This window comes from Branchiostoma lanceolatum, chromosome 7, assembly GCF_035083965.1.
Source record: "Branchiostoma lanceolatum isolate klBraLanc5 chromosome 7, klBraLanc5.hap2, whole genome shotgun sequence".
Taxonomy (NCBI): Eukaryota; Metazoa; Chordata; class Leptocardii; order Amphioxiformes; family Branchiostomatidae; genus Branchiostoma; species Branchiostoma lanceolatum.
Window position 1 is genome coordinate 193,540 of NC_089728.1, and position 14,298 is coordinate 207,837.

General features: G+C 49.0%; 1 protein-coding gene across 3 annotated transcripts; it reads right to left on the reverse strand.

Moving 5' to 3' along the window:
- Nucleotides 1–1,394: 1,394 nt before the first annotated feature.
- LOC136438456 (HEAT repeat-containing protein 3-like) lies at nucleotides 1,395–14,219 on the reverse strand. Of its 3 annotated transcripts, XM_066433245.1 has the most exons (16): nucleotides 13,976–14,219; nucleotides 13,033–13,205; nucleotides 12,439–12,660; nucleotides 11,296–11,405; nucleotides 10,696–10,839; nucleotides 10,364–10,521; nucleotides 9,891–9,959; nucleotides 5,735–5,894; nucleotides 5,172–5,332; nucleotides 4,268–4,344; nucleotides 3,979–4,103; nucleotides 3,723–3,808; nucleotides 3,267–3,410; nucleotides 3,126–3,149; nucleotides 2,776–2,928; nucleotides 1,395–2,556 (listed from the first exon to the last, which is right to left on the reverse strand). In XM_066433245.1, the coding sequence occupies exons 1-16, from the start codon at nucleotides 14,114–14,116 to the stop codon at nucleotides 2,458–2,460; spliced, it is 2,046 nt and encodes a 681-aa protein (XP_066289342.1). In that variant the 5' UTR covers nucleotides 14,117–14,219; the 3' UTR covers nucleotides 1,395–2,457. The 3 variants fall into 3 exon arrangements, with proteins under 3 accessions (XP_066289342.1, XP_066289341.1, XP_066289343.1); XM_066433244.1 differs by lacking the exon at nucleotides 3,126–3,149 and having other exon boundaries at nucleotides 2,776–2,952; XM_066433246.1 differs by lacking the exon at nucleotides 3,126–3,149 and having other exon boundaries at nucleotides 2,776–2,952; nucleotides 5,795–5,894; nucleotides 13,976–14,217.
- Nucleotides 14,220–14,298: the final 79 nt, after the last annotated feature.

Below are 14,298 nucleotides of genomic sequence, written 5' to 3' on the forward strand. Positions count from 1 at the left end.
AGACTAAAGCTAAGAAGGCTGGACTCCAGGCTTGGGTAGCGGACTAAAGCTAAGAAGGCTGGACTCCAGGCTTGGGTAGCGGACTAAAGCTAAGAAGGCTGGACTCCAGGCTTGGGTAGCAGAATAAGGCTAAGAAGGCTGGACTCCAGGCTTGAGTAGCGGACTAAAGCTAAGAAGGCTGGACTCCAGGCTTGGGTAGCAGACTAAAGCTAAGAAGGCTGGACTCCAGGCTTGGGTAGCAGACTAAAGCTAAGAAGGCTGGACTCCAGGCTTGGGTAGCAGAATAAGGCTAAGAAGGCTGGACTCCAGGCTTGAGTAGCGGACTAAAGCTAAGAAGGCTGGACTCCAGGCTTGGGTAGCAGACTAAAGCTAAGAAGGCTGGACTCCAGGCTTGGGTAGCAGACTAAAGCTAAGAAGGCTGGACTCCAGGCTTGGGTAGCGGACTAAAGCTAAGAAGGCTGGACTCCAGGCTTGGGTAGCGGACTAAAGCTAAGAAGGCTGGACTCCAGGCTTGAGTAGCAGACTAAAGCTAAGAAGGCTGGACTCCAGGCTTGGGTAGCAGAATAAGGCTAAGAAGGCTGGACTCCAGGCTTGGGTAGCGGACTAAAGCTAAGAAGGCTGGACTCCAGGCTTGGGTAGCAGACTAAAGCTAAGAAGGCTGGACTCCAGGCTTGGGTAGCAGAATAAGGCTAAGAAGGCTGGACTCCAGGCTTGAGTAGCGGACTAAAGCTAAGAAGGCTGGACTCCAGGCTTGGGTAGCAGAATAAGGCTAAGAAGGCTGGACTCCAGGCTTGGGTAGCGGACTAAAGCTAAGAAGGCTGGACTCCAGGCTTGGGTAGCAGACTAAAGCTAAGAAGGCTGGACTCCAGGCTTGGGTAGCGGACTAAAGCTAAGAAGGCTGGACTCCAGGCTTGGGTAGCAGAATAAAGCTAAGAAGGCTGGACTCCAGGCTTGGGTAGCGGACTAAAGCTAAGAAGGCTGGACTCCAGGCTTGGGTAGCAGAATAAGGCTAAGAAGGCTGGACTCCAGGCTTGAGTAGCGGACTAAAGCTAAGAAGGCTGGACTCCAGGCTTGGGTAGCGGACTAAAGCTAAGAAGGCTGGACTCCAGGCTTGGGTAGCAGAATAAGGCTAAGAAGGCTGGACTCCAGGCTTGGGTAGCAGACTAAAGCTAAGAAGGCTGGACTCCAGGCTTGGGTAGCGGACTAAAGCTAAGAAGGCTGGACTCCAGGATAGTGGAGAGAACTGTTCCATGGCTCAGTTGTCAGGAACGTGCTGACTGAATGCCGTCAAATCACTCATTTTCTCTCCATCATGAATAACTTCAATCTATGCCACAACTTTGGGACTCAGAAAAGCTTGGGAGTCAGGATTACCGTAAACATCGCCATAATCATAATTTGTAGAATAAATTTATTCAGTATTGTATGTACAGTGTTTTTCCTGTGTTAGAAAATCCTCCCGAACCCTCAGATATTCACAAAAAGTCCAAATGTTGCTGAGTACAATGTGGAGGGACAGCTGGGAATAGGTAGAGTGTACAGTGGTCTTAAGCACGGCTCATATTTACAACTGAAAGCTCTTAAACCATCAACTTTCATACCATTTACGTCAAAAAACAGTTATTCAAGCAACTGGATATGATTTTGGAAGCGGTCTAAAATAATATTCAGTTGCTTGAGTAACTTTTTTGCATATTTTATCACCTGGATCCTAACCTTCATCAATGTTTCATAACATTTCTTTTGGAGCAGTATTAAAGTGTTCCATTTCAGTACATGTACTGCAACATGAAAGTAAGACTTTATACAGCTGTAAGCTTACCCTTCAGTTTTCCTGTCAGTCCTGGTACATTAATCCATCTCAGTTTGTTACCAGTGGAAACCAGCAGGACTTACCTGCTAGATAGATATGTCATTGATGGTAAGTTTGTACATGGTTTTTCCCATTCTAAGTGTATAAGCAGTTTATTATATGCATTACATTACTACATGTATATGCATTATGTTTGATTAGCAAAATATTCCCATCTTCCTCCTCACTGTAACAAGCAACCATAGTTTGAACCATTCTCCTGCTTTCACAGGTCTTTTCTATATAATTATGTACAATGACATTTCACTCGGGGCAGGACAGTTCCGTGGATGGGAACATTTGAGGCCTGGAACTGAATTTATGTATTCTCCATCTGAAAAATTCATTGAAAGTTTTTCCAAGAATCTCGAAGGCCACTGAACGTCTGGTAAGGAAAGCAAGCCCAAGACATGATTAAAATAAACTAAAACGACCAAATGAAATAAAAGATTTTCATAAGAAAAGACTGCCTGGACAAGTCGCAGCTTAAAATCTTAAAGAATATTGAAATAAAATCTGCAGCTGAATTGTCCCAGTTCCCATGATGATAGTTGCCAGGTCCCCCTAGCAGCCTTCTGTTGTGCCTAGTGAATCCTCAGGACCCCCTAGCAGCCTTCCTTGTACTTGATGAACCTGTTGAGGTTGACCCGTGCGTTGTCCACCACGGGGAAGTGTTCTCCCAGACTCCTCCTCTCTTTATGAACCTGGACAAACAACAAACAAGACTTGAAGTTTCTGTACAGTAAAAGGGAGAATTTCTATAAACAAGTCGTATTTTTGGGTACAGCAGCCTTAGTTTATCGGTACAAACTTGTCTGTTACTAGTGACCACTCACGGCCGGACTCTGAGTACACACTCGGGGCCAATGCTAGGGTCAGAGGGGTAAGGAATGGTGGTCACAACAAGACGAGCATGAACCCACCCGAGACTTGAACAGCGGGCTGATCTGTCGGAGTTTCGCCACCAGCCCGATGTTTCCTGCCACCGCGTCGACCTGCGGGCCGTCCCCGAACACGTCAAAGATGGCGTCCAGAGCCTCCGCCACGACCCACAGCACCACGTCCTTCCCCGCGACCTCCGTCAGGAAGGTTCCTATCAGCTAAACACAGAGGTCACATGTTATAAACCCTGACTGCTGACCTATAACCCACAGAACTGCATCCTTCCCTGCAACCTCCGTCAGGAAGGTTCCTATCAGCTGGCGCACAGAGGTCACGTTACAAACCCTGACCCCTGACCTATAACCCACAGCACCGCATTCTCCCCCGCGACCTCCGTCAGGAACGTTCCTATCAGCTAAACAGAGGTCACATGTTATAAACACAACTCTGACCCGACTTGTAACGGCATGGAACACAAACATACACACCCAACACGCACACACACAGGTGGGAGGAGTGCTGCACCACTCACCATGAGTTTCTCAGCAGAGTCGGGTTGTTTCGCCAGCACGCTGCCCATACTGCCCGCAGCGTTCACCACGTTAGCACGGACGCTCGGGCACGACGACTGTCGCCCAAGGTCACACAGGACACGCAGCTGTTCCCCAGTCAGGGGCTGGAGGGGGAGGGGGGCATGGGGAGACGGGAGAGAGACATACATGTGAAGGCACTTCCACAAACAGAGAGCAAAATGTTATGTTACAGTTAAGTTTCACATGTCACTGGGAAGAATGTGCTCCCTTTAGACTGTATTGTTTCTTCTGGTGCATTACCATAGGTAGATATTCATCGAATCTAATAAAATGACATGACTCACCTGTGTTACCTGTACAGCTGCCATCCTCTGCAGGAGGGACCTGATGGCTCCTGTCTTACCTGTTACCTGTACTAGCTGTCACCTGTACACACCTGTATAACCTGTGCTCACCTGTGTGACCTGCACAGCTGCCATCCTCTGCAGCAGGGACCTGACGGCTCCTGTCACGGCTTCCTGGAACTCCTGATCATCTGAAACTGCACAGACGGCCAGGAGTCAAACACAGACACCTTAAGTTTATGTTTGCTACAAAAAACATACTACGTGATGTACAACTCTCTGAATGTTTAGCATTAACCCTGAGATTTCTAATCATGACAAAAATTCTAATACTGCCACAACATATTCTTGCAACTTGCTTGCTCACCACTGAAGAGCCCCATGAGATGGTTTCCCACCTCCACCAGCCCTGCTGCATCCATGCCTTCCCCATCCAGCACTGCCAGCATGTTCCTTAGGCATAGCAGGGCTCGTCTTTGTACGGTAAGTAACCTGGGAAGAAACAAGTTTTAGACTTAGGCACTTGCACAGATAACATGTTCCTTAGACAGATGTAAAACTAACATGTTTCTAAGACAAAGCGACGCTCCCACTGTTTCACACAGAAGCACCACAGCTACCGTTATGCATCCTGGTGGTTTAACACATCTGCTGACCTTTTGATGACAGGTTGTCCGTGAGGTGACGATGCCAGACTGTCGCATCCCTCGGGGAGAACCGTCCTGTCCAGAACCTGGGGACACAGAACAGGCGGGTCTGAGATATCACAGGTTATGAGGTGCTGTTCAAAATCACATTGGGCCTACTAGCAACTTCTCTTGGAATTACAGTTGAACAGATGATGTTTGTATCTAAATTTCTAATACATGATATTGCTTTTTAGCAGTAGGTATCCATGGTTATTTACTTAAACTGGTTGTGTTGTAGGTTTACATATTTTGTAGTTTCAGATGGTGACGTAAAGCCAGCAGCCCTGTGTATGAGGGTCTTGAGGGAGCTTCCGGCATAAGGCTTAAGGATCAAACCTCTGCACATAAAAGAACCCAAAACACTTATCGAGAAGAGTAGGGGTGACCCACTGTGTTTTGCTAAATATCTGGGCCATAGCGAAGCCGCACTACACTACTAGCTATAAGAATAATAAGCTATAACCGATCGTCCGCCAGGATGAAAAGGAGAAGAAGAAGATAAGTATAATGAAAAAGCCTCATCCTTCGTCCTCAATCTAAGGTTTGACCGCTTTATCTTCACTAGAGACATTAGCCGCATAGCTATTCTATCGTCATATGCCATATGGAGTGCTCGACACGAGCCGCACTGGGAAGCAGACATTTTATTGTAGAAGCAGCCGTAGTCCTGCCCTAAGTGCAATTTCAATTTGTAACCTTTGTATATAAGTAAATATGTACTCGGATTTTAACTGTGAATTGTTTTTGTAATTTGTCCGTCCCTGCACATTTGGTCATCACATCGTGATGACCATCGTGACCTGGGCTTTGTGACCTACTTTCTTTCCAAATAAAGAATGATTTTACTACTGGTTATATTCACAACTCTGACCTTCCTGGGCAGACTGTGGCTGATGAGAGCAGCATGGGTCTCGGCTGACAGGCACAGGGGGGTCATGAGGGGGGTACCCCCCTCCTCCGCAACGTCACACATGGTCACCTCGTCACTGGTGTCACTGCTGTCCATGTCCTCCCACTCCTCATCACTGTCGTCTGGGGACACGGGAAACAGCATAACATTAGCACACAAACAGGACTATAACAGCATGGCGACATGACTGTCCATGTCCTCCCATTCCTCATCACTGTCATCTGGGGACACAGGAAAAATAAATTCTTCTTACTTTTCTATTCATTGGTTTGGCTGTTCAGCATGCACACCCATGGCAGGGCTGCCAAACTAGACAAAGACAAATTCTTCAAAAACATTCTGAAATCTTGTCAGCAAATCACATCTCTGTTAAGACTATATGAACTACAGGTTTGACAGCATAATTTGAAAATATAATCAAATACTGGATTCTACTAGTACTGTACTACAAAGTCAGAAACACCCTTTCCATCTCAGAAACTACCCTGCCACCCAAGATCTAGAGTTGAGTGGACCGGTCCTACCGTCGGGCAGACACATGTTACTACCCTGCCCTCCCCCTGAGTCTAGTGGACCGGTCCTACCATCGGGCAGACACATGTTGGCGATGATCTCCAGAGCCGTCTGCTGGGCTGAGAGTAACGCCATCACCTGGTCCAGCTGGGCTCGGGTTGCCTGGGGCAACTGGACAAACAAACAAATAAAACAGCCTGTAAACAACCTTCACCACCTGGTCCAGTCTGGAGAAGCTGAGGAACACAGTAGGACTGGTACAGAATTGCACTGTTGCCTTCTAAGGTACGTCTGATGTAGCCACAGCATTCTGCATCTACAGTAGACTCTAGATCACTAACACAGCAGAAGGTAACACAGCAGAAAGGTAACACAGCAGAAGGTAGCACAGCAGAAGGTAACACAGCAGAAGGTAACACAGCAGAAGGTAACACAGCAGAAGGTAACACAGCAGGAGGTAGCACAGCAGAAGGTAACACAGCAGAAGGTAACACAGCAGAAGGCAACACAGCAGAAGGTAACACAGCAGAAGGTAACCCAGCAGAAGGTAACCCAGCAGAAGGTAACACAGCAGAAGGTAGCACAGCAGAAAGTAACACAGCAGGAGGTAGCACAGCAGAAAGTAACACAGCAGGAGGCAACACAGCAGAAGGTAACCCAGCAGAAGGTAACACAGCAGAAAGGTAACACAGCAGAAGGTAACACAGCAGAAGGTAGCACAGCAGAAGGTAACACAGCAGAAGGTAACACAGCAGAAGGTAACACAGCAGAAGGTAACACAGCAGAAGGTAACACAGCAGAAGGTAGCACAGCAGAAGGTAACACAGCAGAAGGTAACACAGCAGAAGGTAACACAGCAGGAGGTAACACAGCAGAAGGTAGCACAGCAGAAAGGTAACACAGCAGAAGGTAGCACAGCAGAAGGTAACACAGCAGGAGGTAACACAGCAGAAGGTAGCACAGCAGAAAGGTAACACAGCAGAAGGTAGCACAGCAGAAGGTAACACAGCAGAAGGTAACACAGCAGAAGGTAACACAGCAGAAGGTAACACAGCAGGAGGTAACACAGCAGAAGGTAGCACAGCAGGAGGTAACACAGCAGAAGGTAGCACAGCAGAAAGTAACACAGCAGGAGGCAACACAGCAGAAGGTAACCCAGCAGAAGGTAACACAGCAGAAGGTAACCCAGCAGAAGGTAGCACAGCAGAAAGTAACACAGCAGGAGGTAACACAGCAGAAGGGAACACAGCAGAAGGTAACACAGCAGAAAGGTAACACAGCAGAAGGTAGCACAGCAGAAGGTAGCACAGCAGAAGGTAACACAGCAGGTAACACAGCAGAAGGTAACACAGCAGAAGGTAACACAGCAGAAGGTAACACAGCAGAAGGTAACACAGCAGAAGGTAACACAGCAGAAGGTAACACAGCAGAAGGTAACACAGCAGAAGGTAACACAGCAGAAGGTAACACAGCAGGAGGTAACACAGCAGAAGGTAACACAGCAGAAGGTAACACAGCAGAAGGTAACACAGCAGAAGGTAGCACAGCAGAAGGTAACACAGCAGAAGGTAACACAGCAGAAGGTAACACAGCAGAAGGTAACACAGCAGAAGGTAACGCAGCAGAAGGTAACGCAGCAGAAGGTAACGCAGCAGAAGGTAACGCAGCAGAAGGTAACGCAGCAGAAGGTAACGCAGCAGAAGGTAACGCAGCAGAAGGTAACACAGCAGAAGGTAACACAGCAGAAGGTAACACAGCAGAAGGTAACACAGCAGGAGGTAACACAGCAGAAGGTAGCACAGCAGAAAGTAACACAGCAGGAGGCAACACAGCAGAAGGTAACCCAGCAGAAGGTAACACAGCAGAAGGTAACCCAGCAGAAGGTAGCACAGCAGAAAGTAACACAGCAGGAGGTAACACAGCAGAAGGGAACACAGCAGAAGGTAACACAGCAGAAAGGTAACACAGCAGAAGGTAGCACAGCAGAAGGTAGCACAGCAGAAGGTAACACAGCAGGTAACACAGCAGAAGGTAACACAGCAGAAGGTAACACAGCAGAAGGTAACACAGCAGAAGGTAACACAGCAGAAGGTAACACAGCAGAAGGTAACACAGCAGAAGGTAACACAGCAGAAGGTAACACAGCAGGAGGTAACACAGCAGGAGGTAACACAGCAGAAGGTAACACAGCAGAAGGTAACACAGCAGAAGGTAACACAGCAGAAGGTAGCACAGCAGAAGGTAACACAGCAGAAGGTAACACAGCAGAAGGTAACACAGCAGAAGGTAACACAGCAGAAGGTAACGCAGCAGAAGGTAACGCAGCAGAAGGTAACGCAGCAGAAGGTAACGCAGCAGAAGGTAACGCAGCAGAAGGTAACGCAGCAGAAGGTAACGCAGCAGAAGGTAACACAGCAGAAGGTAACACAGCAGAAGGTAACACAGCAGAAGGTAACACAGCAGAAGGGAGCACAGCAGAAGGTAACGCAGCAGAAGGTAACACAGCAGAAGGTAACACAGCAGAAGGTAACGCAGCAGAAGGTAGCACAGCAGAAGGTAACACAGCAGAAGGTAACACAGCAGAAGGTAACACAGCAGAAGGTAACGCAGCAGAAAGGTAACACAGCAGAAGGTAACACAACAGAAGGTAACACAACAGAAGGTAACACAGCAGAAGGTAACACAGCAGAAGGTAACACAGCAGAAGGTAACACAGCAGAAGGTAACACAGCAGGAGGTAACACAGCAGAAGGTAACACAGCAGAAGGTAACACAGCAGAAGGTAACACAGCAGAAGGTAACACAGCAGAAGGTAACACAGCAGAAGGTAGCACAGCAGAAGGTAGCACAGCAGAAGGTAACACAGCAGAAGGTAGCACAGCAGAAGGTAACACAGCAGAAGGTAGCACAGCAGAAGGTAACACAGCAGAAGGTAACACAGCAGAAGGTAGCACAGCAGAAGGTAACACAGCAGAAGGTAACACAGCAGAAGGTAACACAGCAGAAGGTAACACAGCAGAAGGTAGCACAGCAGAAGGTAGCACAGCAGAAGGTAACACAGCAGAAGGTAGCACAGCAGAAGGTAACACAGCAGAAGGTAACACAGCAGAAGGTAACACAGCAGAAGGTAACACAGCAGAAGGTAACACAGCAGAAGGTAACACAGCAGAAGGTAGCACAGCAGAAGGTAGCACAGCAGAAGGTAACACAGCAGAAGGTAACACTGCAGAAGGTAACACAGAAGGAGGTAACACAGCAGAAGGTAACACAGCAGAAGGTAACACAGCAGAAGGTAACACAGCAGAAGGTAACACAGCAGAAGGTAACACAGCAGAAGGTAGCACAGCAGAAGGTAGCACTGCAGAAGGTAACACAGCAGAAGGTAACACAGCAGAAGGTGACACAGCAGAAGGTAACACAGCGGAAGGTAACACAGCAGAAGGTAGCACAGCAGAAGGGTAGCACAGCAGAAGGTAACACAGCAGAAGGTAACACAGCAGAAGGTAACACAGCAGAAGGTAACACAGCAGAAGGTAGCACAGCAGAAGGTAGCACAGCAGAAGGGTAGCACAGCAGAAGGTAGCACAGCAGAAGGTAACACAGCAGAAGGTAACACTGCAGAAGGTAACACAGCAGAAAGGTAACACAGCAGAAGGTAACACAGCAGAAGGTAACACAGCAGAAAGTAACACAGCAGAAGGTAACACAGCAGAAGGTAACACAGCAGAAAGTAACACAGCAGAAGGTAACACAGCAGAAGGTAACACAGCAGAAGGTAACACAGCAGAAGGTAACACAGCAGAAGGTAACGCAGCAGAAGGTAGCACAGCAGAAGGTAGCACAGCAGAAGGTAGCACAGCAGAAGGTAGCACTGCAGAAGGTAACACAGCAGAAGGTAGCACAGCAGAAGGTAGCACAGCAGAAGGGTAGCACAGCAGAAGGTAACACAGCAGAAAGGTAACACAGCAGAAGGTAACACAGCAGAAGGTAACACAGCAGAAGGTAGCACAGCAGAAGGGTAGCACAGCAGAAGGTAACACAGCAGAAGGTAACGCAGCAGAAGGTAGCACAGCAGAAGGTAACACAGCAGAAGGTAACACAGCAGAAGGTAACACAGCAGAAGGTAACACAGCAGAAGGTAACGCAGCACAGCCAGGCCAGACCCACCTGGTGCTGCTCAGGAGTTTCCGGCCTCCCCGGTCCGGCTGTCTCCCCGTTCATCTGTTCAGCACCACCCTGGACACACAACACATAACAAGTGATTCCTTCTACCTTCTCTATTGGGTATTCTTTCACAGATAACACATAAGGTACATTTCTGTTTCCTTCTCTATTGGGTATTCTCTCACACAGAAAACATCACACACATGTTTCCTGGACACACACAACACATGAGTTATATGTGTGTTCCCTTCTTCCTTCTCTATTGGTTATTCTCGACTGTCAGAGCCTTCACTGTTTGCATGGTGCTTCCTGCTTTCACGATCGCCTGACACTTGACAAAATATCTATGACCCATTCTTGTCACATTCTTATTCTAAAGGTTAAAATTTGATTCAACAATGCCACCACAGCTGACCATAATCATGTTCCCAGTTTTTCACAAGCCTGTACCATGTCTACGGATTCAATCATCTTACGTTGTTGTTGGTCTGCTGTTCTCCCAGCATGCCCCTCAGGCTGGTTATCGCCATGGCGATGTCGTGCTCCAGCGTTCGCGCCAGGACCCGCACCACCGCCTGCAGGGCTTCTGATTGGCTGCCAGCCGGGATGAGCGCCTTCAGGTTAAAGATGCAGCCTGCAGGTGGGACAACAGGTGTGTTACTCAGGTGGGAGGACAGGTGTGTTACTCACAGGTGGGGTAGTTGTGTTACAGGTGGAAGGACAGGTGTGTTACAGGTGGAAGGACAGGTGTGTTACAGGTGGAAGAACAGGTGTGTTACGTGTGGGACAGGACAATCCTAACCCTTACCAGCGACGGTTGTCCTGAGCAGCAGGCTGTCCACTGAGTCGCCCCCCTCCCCCATCAGCAGCCCCTCCAGCAGCTTGAGTGTGTCTGCTGAGAACTGCTGCAGAACCTCCGCGTTGTCTTCTGTCACAGTCTGCAGACACTGGGCTGGGAGTGAGGAGACAAACATGGAGGATTCAGACATCTCTCTGGGCATACATTATACAATGTGCTTACTATTGCCACAACAATGTACCTACATGACATGTACCTACATATCACCCTGATAGCTTGAGACCATTTCAGCATGTTTTGAGAAACCCAAATCTTATACAAATCTTCAAAACTAAACATTCTTCATTCAGTACAAGTATCTGCAGGAAACTACACTGTCTTCTGCTGGTCACAATTGGATGGTAGAGGCCGAGCACATGTGAACTCGAAGAAACCTTTTTCTCTCTGCCATGAGTTATCAAGTTGCGTTATACAAGAAAATAACCAAGTCTGTTCAGTTATTCCATGTGTATCACTCATAGCAATATAAAATCAAAACTCTCTAGAAAGTTTACGGGATCTAACTTATTACATCTTTAACATTTGGTAACAGGAAACTGGCAGCCTTACCCCCCACCATGGCCAGTGGTAGGTTCCTGTCGTGTTGCCGTAGACACAGCAGCAGAGTGGGGAGGAGCGACTCCTTGTTAAATATGCAGACAGCCGTGCTGGTGCTCTCACTGGAACAACACAACAAACAAATAAACAAAATATCATTCAAATCACACAAGCACCCCCTGTATTTGTATTTGTATTTGTATTTATTGACAATGAATGACAAGTCATTACACTGGGCCAGCCTAGGCAGCTTTCGCTGGTAACGGCTGACCCACAAATACAGACGAACATACAACTTACATACACTATCATAATACATATATAGTTAATGCGACACAATACAATGCATAAATACAGTATAAAATCATTTAACTCAGTTAAACTACCATGCAAATATATACCTAAACATAATAAAGTCGTAGGGGGGAATGATCTACAATAATACGATCTATAGCACTGCCATGGAATAGATGGAAGGTTGATAGGAGGTAAATTTAAAATCAGGACAACAGGTGGGATTTGCATCGGGCTTTGAATATGCTCAGTGTGGGTGAGTCAGTGACGTTTCTGGGTAGATTATTCCAGAGCCGTGACGTGTAGGGGATAAAACTGTTCTTTTAGATGTTGGTTCTGCATCTGTACCAGTACCCCTAGGGACCAGTGTTAAGTCCTTTGTCAAAAAACCCGACTCACCACAGGTTCCAGAGTAGATGCACCGCCTGGTACACACACAGACACACAGACTCTCACACACACACACACACACACACACACACACACAGACACAGACACACACACACACACACACACAGACACACACTCACACACTCACACACTCACCACAGGTTCCAGAGTAGATGCACCGCCTGGTACACACACACACTCACACACACACACACACACACACACACACACACACACACACACAGACCCCCACTCACCACAGGTTCCAGAGGAGATGCACCGCCTGGTACACACACACACTCACACACACACACACACACACACACACACACACACACACACACACACAGACCCCCACTCACCACAGGTTCCAGAGGAGATGCACCGCCTGGTACACACACACACTCACACACACACACACACACACACACACACACACACACACACACACACACACAGACCCCCACTCACCACAGGTTCCAGAGTAGATGCACCGCCTGGTACAATATTCTCCACACAGGGTCTCTGTCAGCACTCTCACCCCCAGCATGCCTTGCACCAGCCTGCATGTCCATTGGCTGGCTGGCGGTCAGCTGACCTGTGACCTGCTTGAGCAGCGCGACCAGCGGGGTCATCACGTCCTCCTCCACCATGTGGTCGCAGAGGTCATGACCCCCGCCCACCGTCATGTTCCTGGGGGGCAAATTAAAACTGTTTTACAGCAGAAGTTGTTTCCGCAGCAACTGGATGATGGACAGAATATAACATGGAACGTCACAGCTGGGAAAATGGTTGTCAAGGCTTCACAGGGCTTCTAATACTTATCTAACCCTATAATAACTGCCATGTCTCTTCAGTCCCCTCCGCACATAGGAGGGGACGAAAGAGACTCAGCGGCTATAAAAAATCTTTTCTCTTCAGCCTTCTGCAATATCATGTGCTAGCCACACTGAGCTTCTTAGCTTGCCAATGGCAATGTTGATTTTGGAGACTAGATTTTGCCAATGCTCCACCTTCAAAAGTTCAATTGCAACCAATGACAAATGATGATGATAGAGAACCCACCTGAAGACGCCGGCGGCCCCCTCCCTGACGGCCTGGCTCGGGTCCAGCAGCAGCGGGCCGAGCGTGCGGACCAGCCGACTGTCCAGCAGGGCGGTCAGACCGGTCTCCTGCAGTACCAGTCCCGCCAGCGTGGTGCACGCACACTCCCGCTCCTCTGCTGAGGCTGACTGGAGCTGGGGGGGCAGAAACAATGTTATAACCTAACCCTGACCCTAACCTAACCCTAACCAGCCGACTGTCCAGCAGGGCGGTCAGACCGGTCTCCTGCAGTACCAGTCCCGCCAGCGTGGTGCACGCACACTCCCGCTCCTCCGCTGAGGCTGACTGGAGCTGGGGGGAACAGGGACATTATAACATGTGGGGGTGTATGGGGGGGAACAGGGACATTATAACATGTGGGGGTGTATGGGGGGGTCTTACAGGGCGGTCAGACCGGTCTCCTGCAGTACCAGTCCCGCCAGCGTGGTGCACGCACACTCCCGCTCCTCAGCTGAGGCTGACTGGAGCTGGGGGGAGGGGTTTAGGGGAACAGAAACTTGAACGGAGTTCAGAAAGACCAATCTCCTTCAGTACCTGTCGCGCCAGCACTCTCTCTCTCTGACAACCCTTACCCAACCCCCTCCCCTGCACAGTGCCCCCTTCCCTCTGACATACTACACATCAGAGTGCAGGAACCCTACCTTCTCCACTAGGCCAGCTGTCCTGTGTACCCAGGCCTACTCCACTAGGCCAGCTGTCCTGTGTACCCAGGCCTACTCCACTATGGCCAGCTGTCCTGTGTACCCCCTGCCCTCTCCCATGCACGAGTGTGTGCCGGCACTGCCGGAACCCTAATCTTACCATCTCCACTATGGCCTTTATGTTCATACACACACTCCTATCCACTCCTGAATAAATCTTATGAGAGTACACCCCTCCCCTCTGCTGTGCACGTGTGACGTACCTTCTCCACGATGGCCAGTGCCGGCAGCTCCCCGGCCCCGTTCCCGGCCGCCCCGCCCTCCCGCAGCGCCTCCGCCACGCTGGGCAGGCCCGTGGGGCGCGGGCGGGAGGACTTGTACTTCTTATTCCTGCTTTTCCCCATCGCTAACAGATCTGACCTACTTAAACCATCGGAAACTCAACCGGTAACTCCATGCGCCATCGGGCCAGACGTCGTGATATCGGCCGCAAAACGGCAGGGGTCAACCGCAGGGCAAGGGTGGAAGGTCACTTCCCGCCAAATTTGAAACCTGGTATAGTTTTCCAATACAACGTTTGCACATG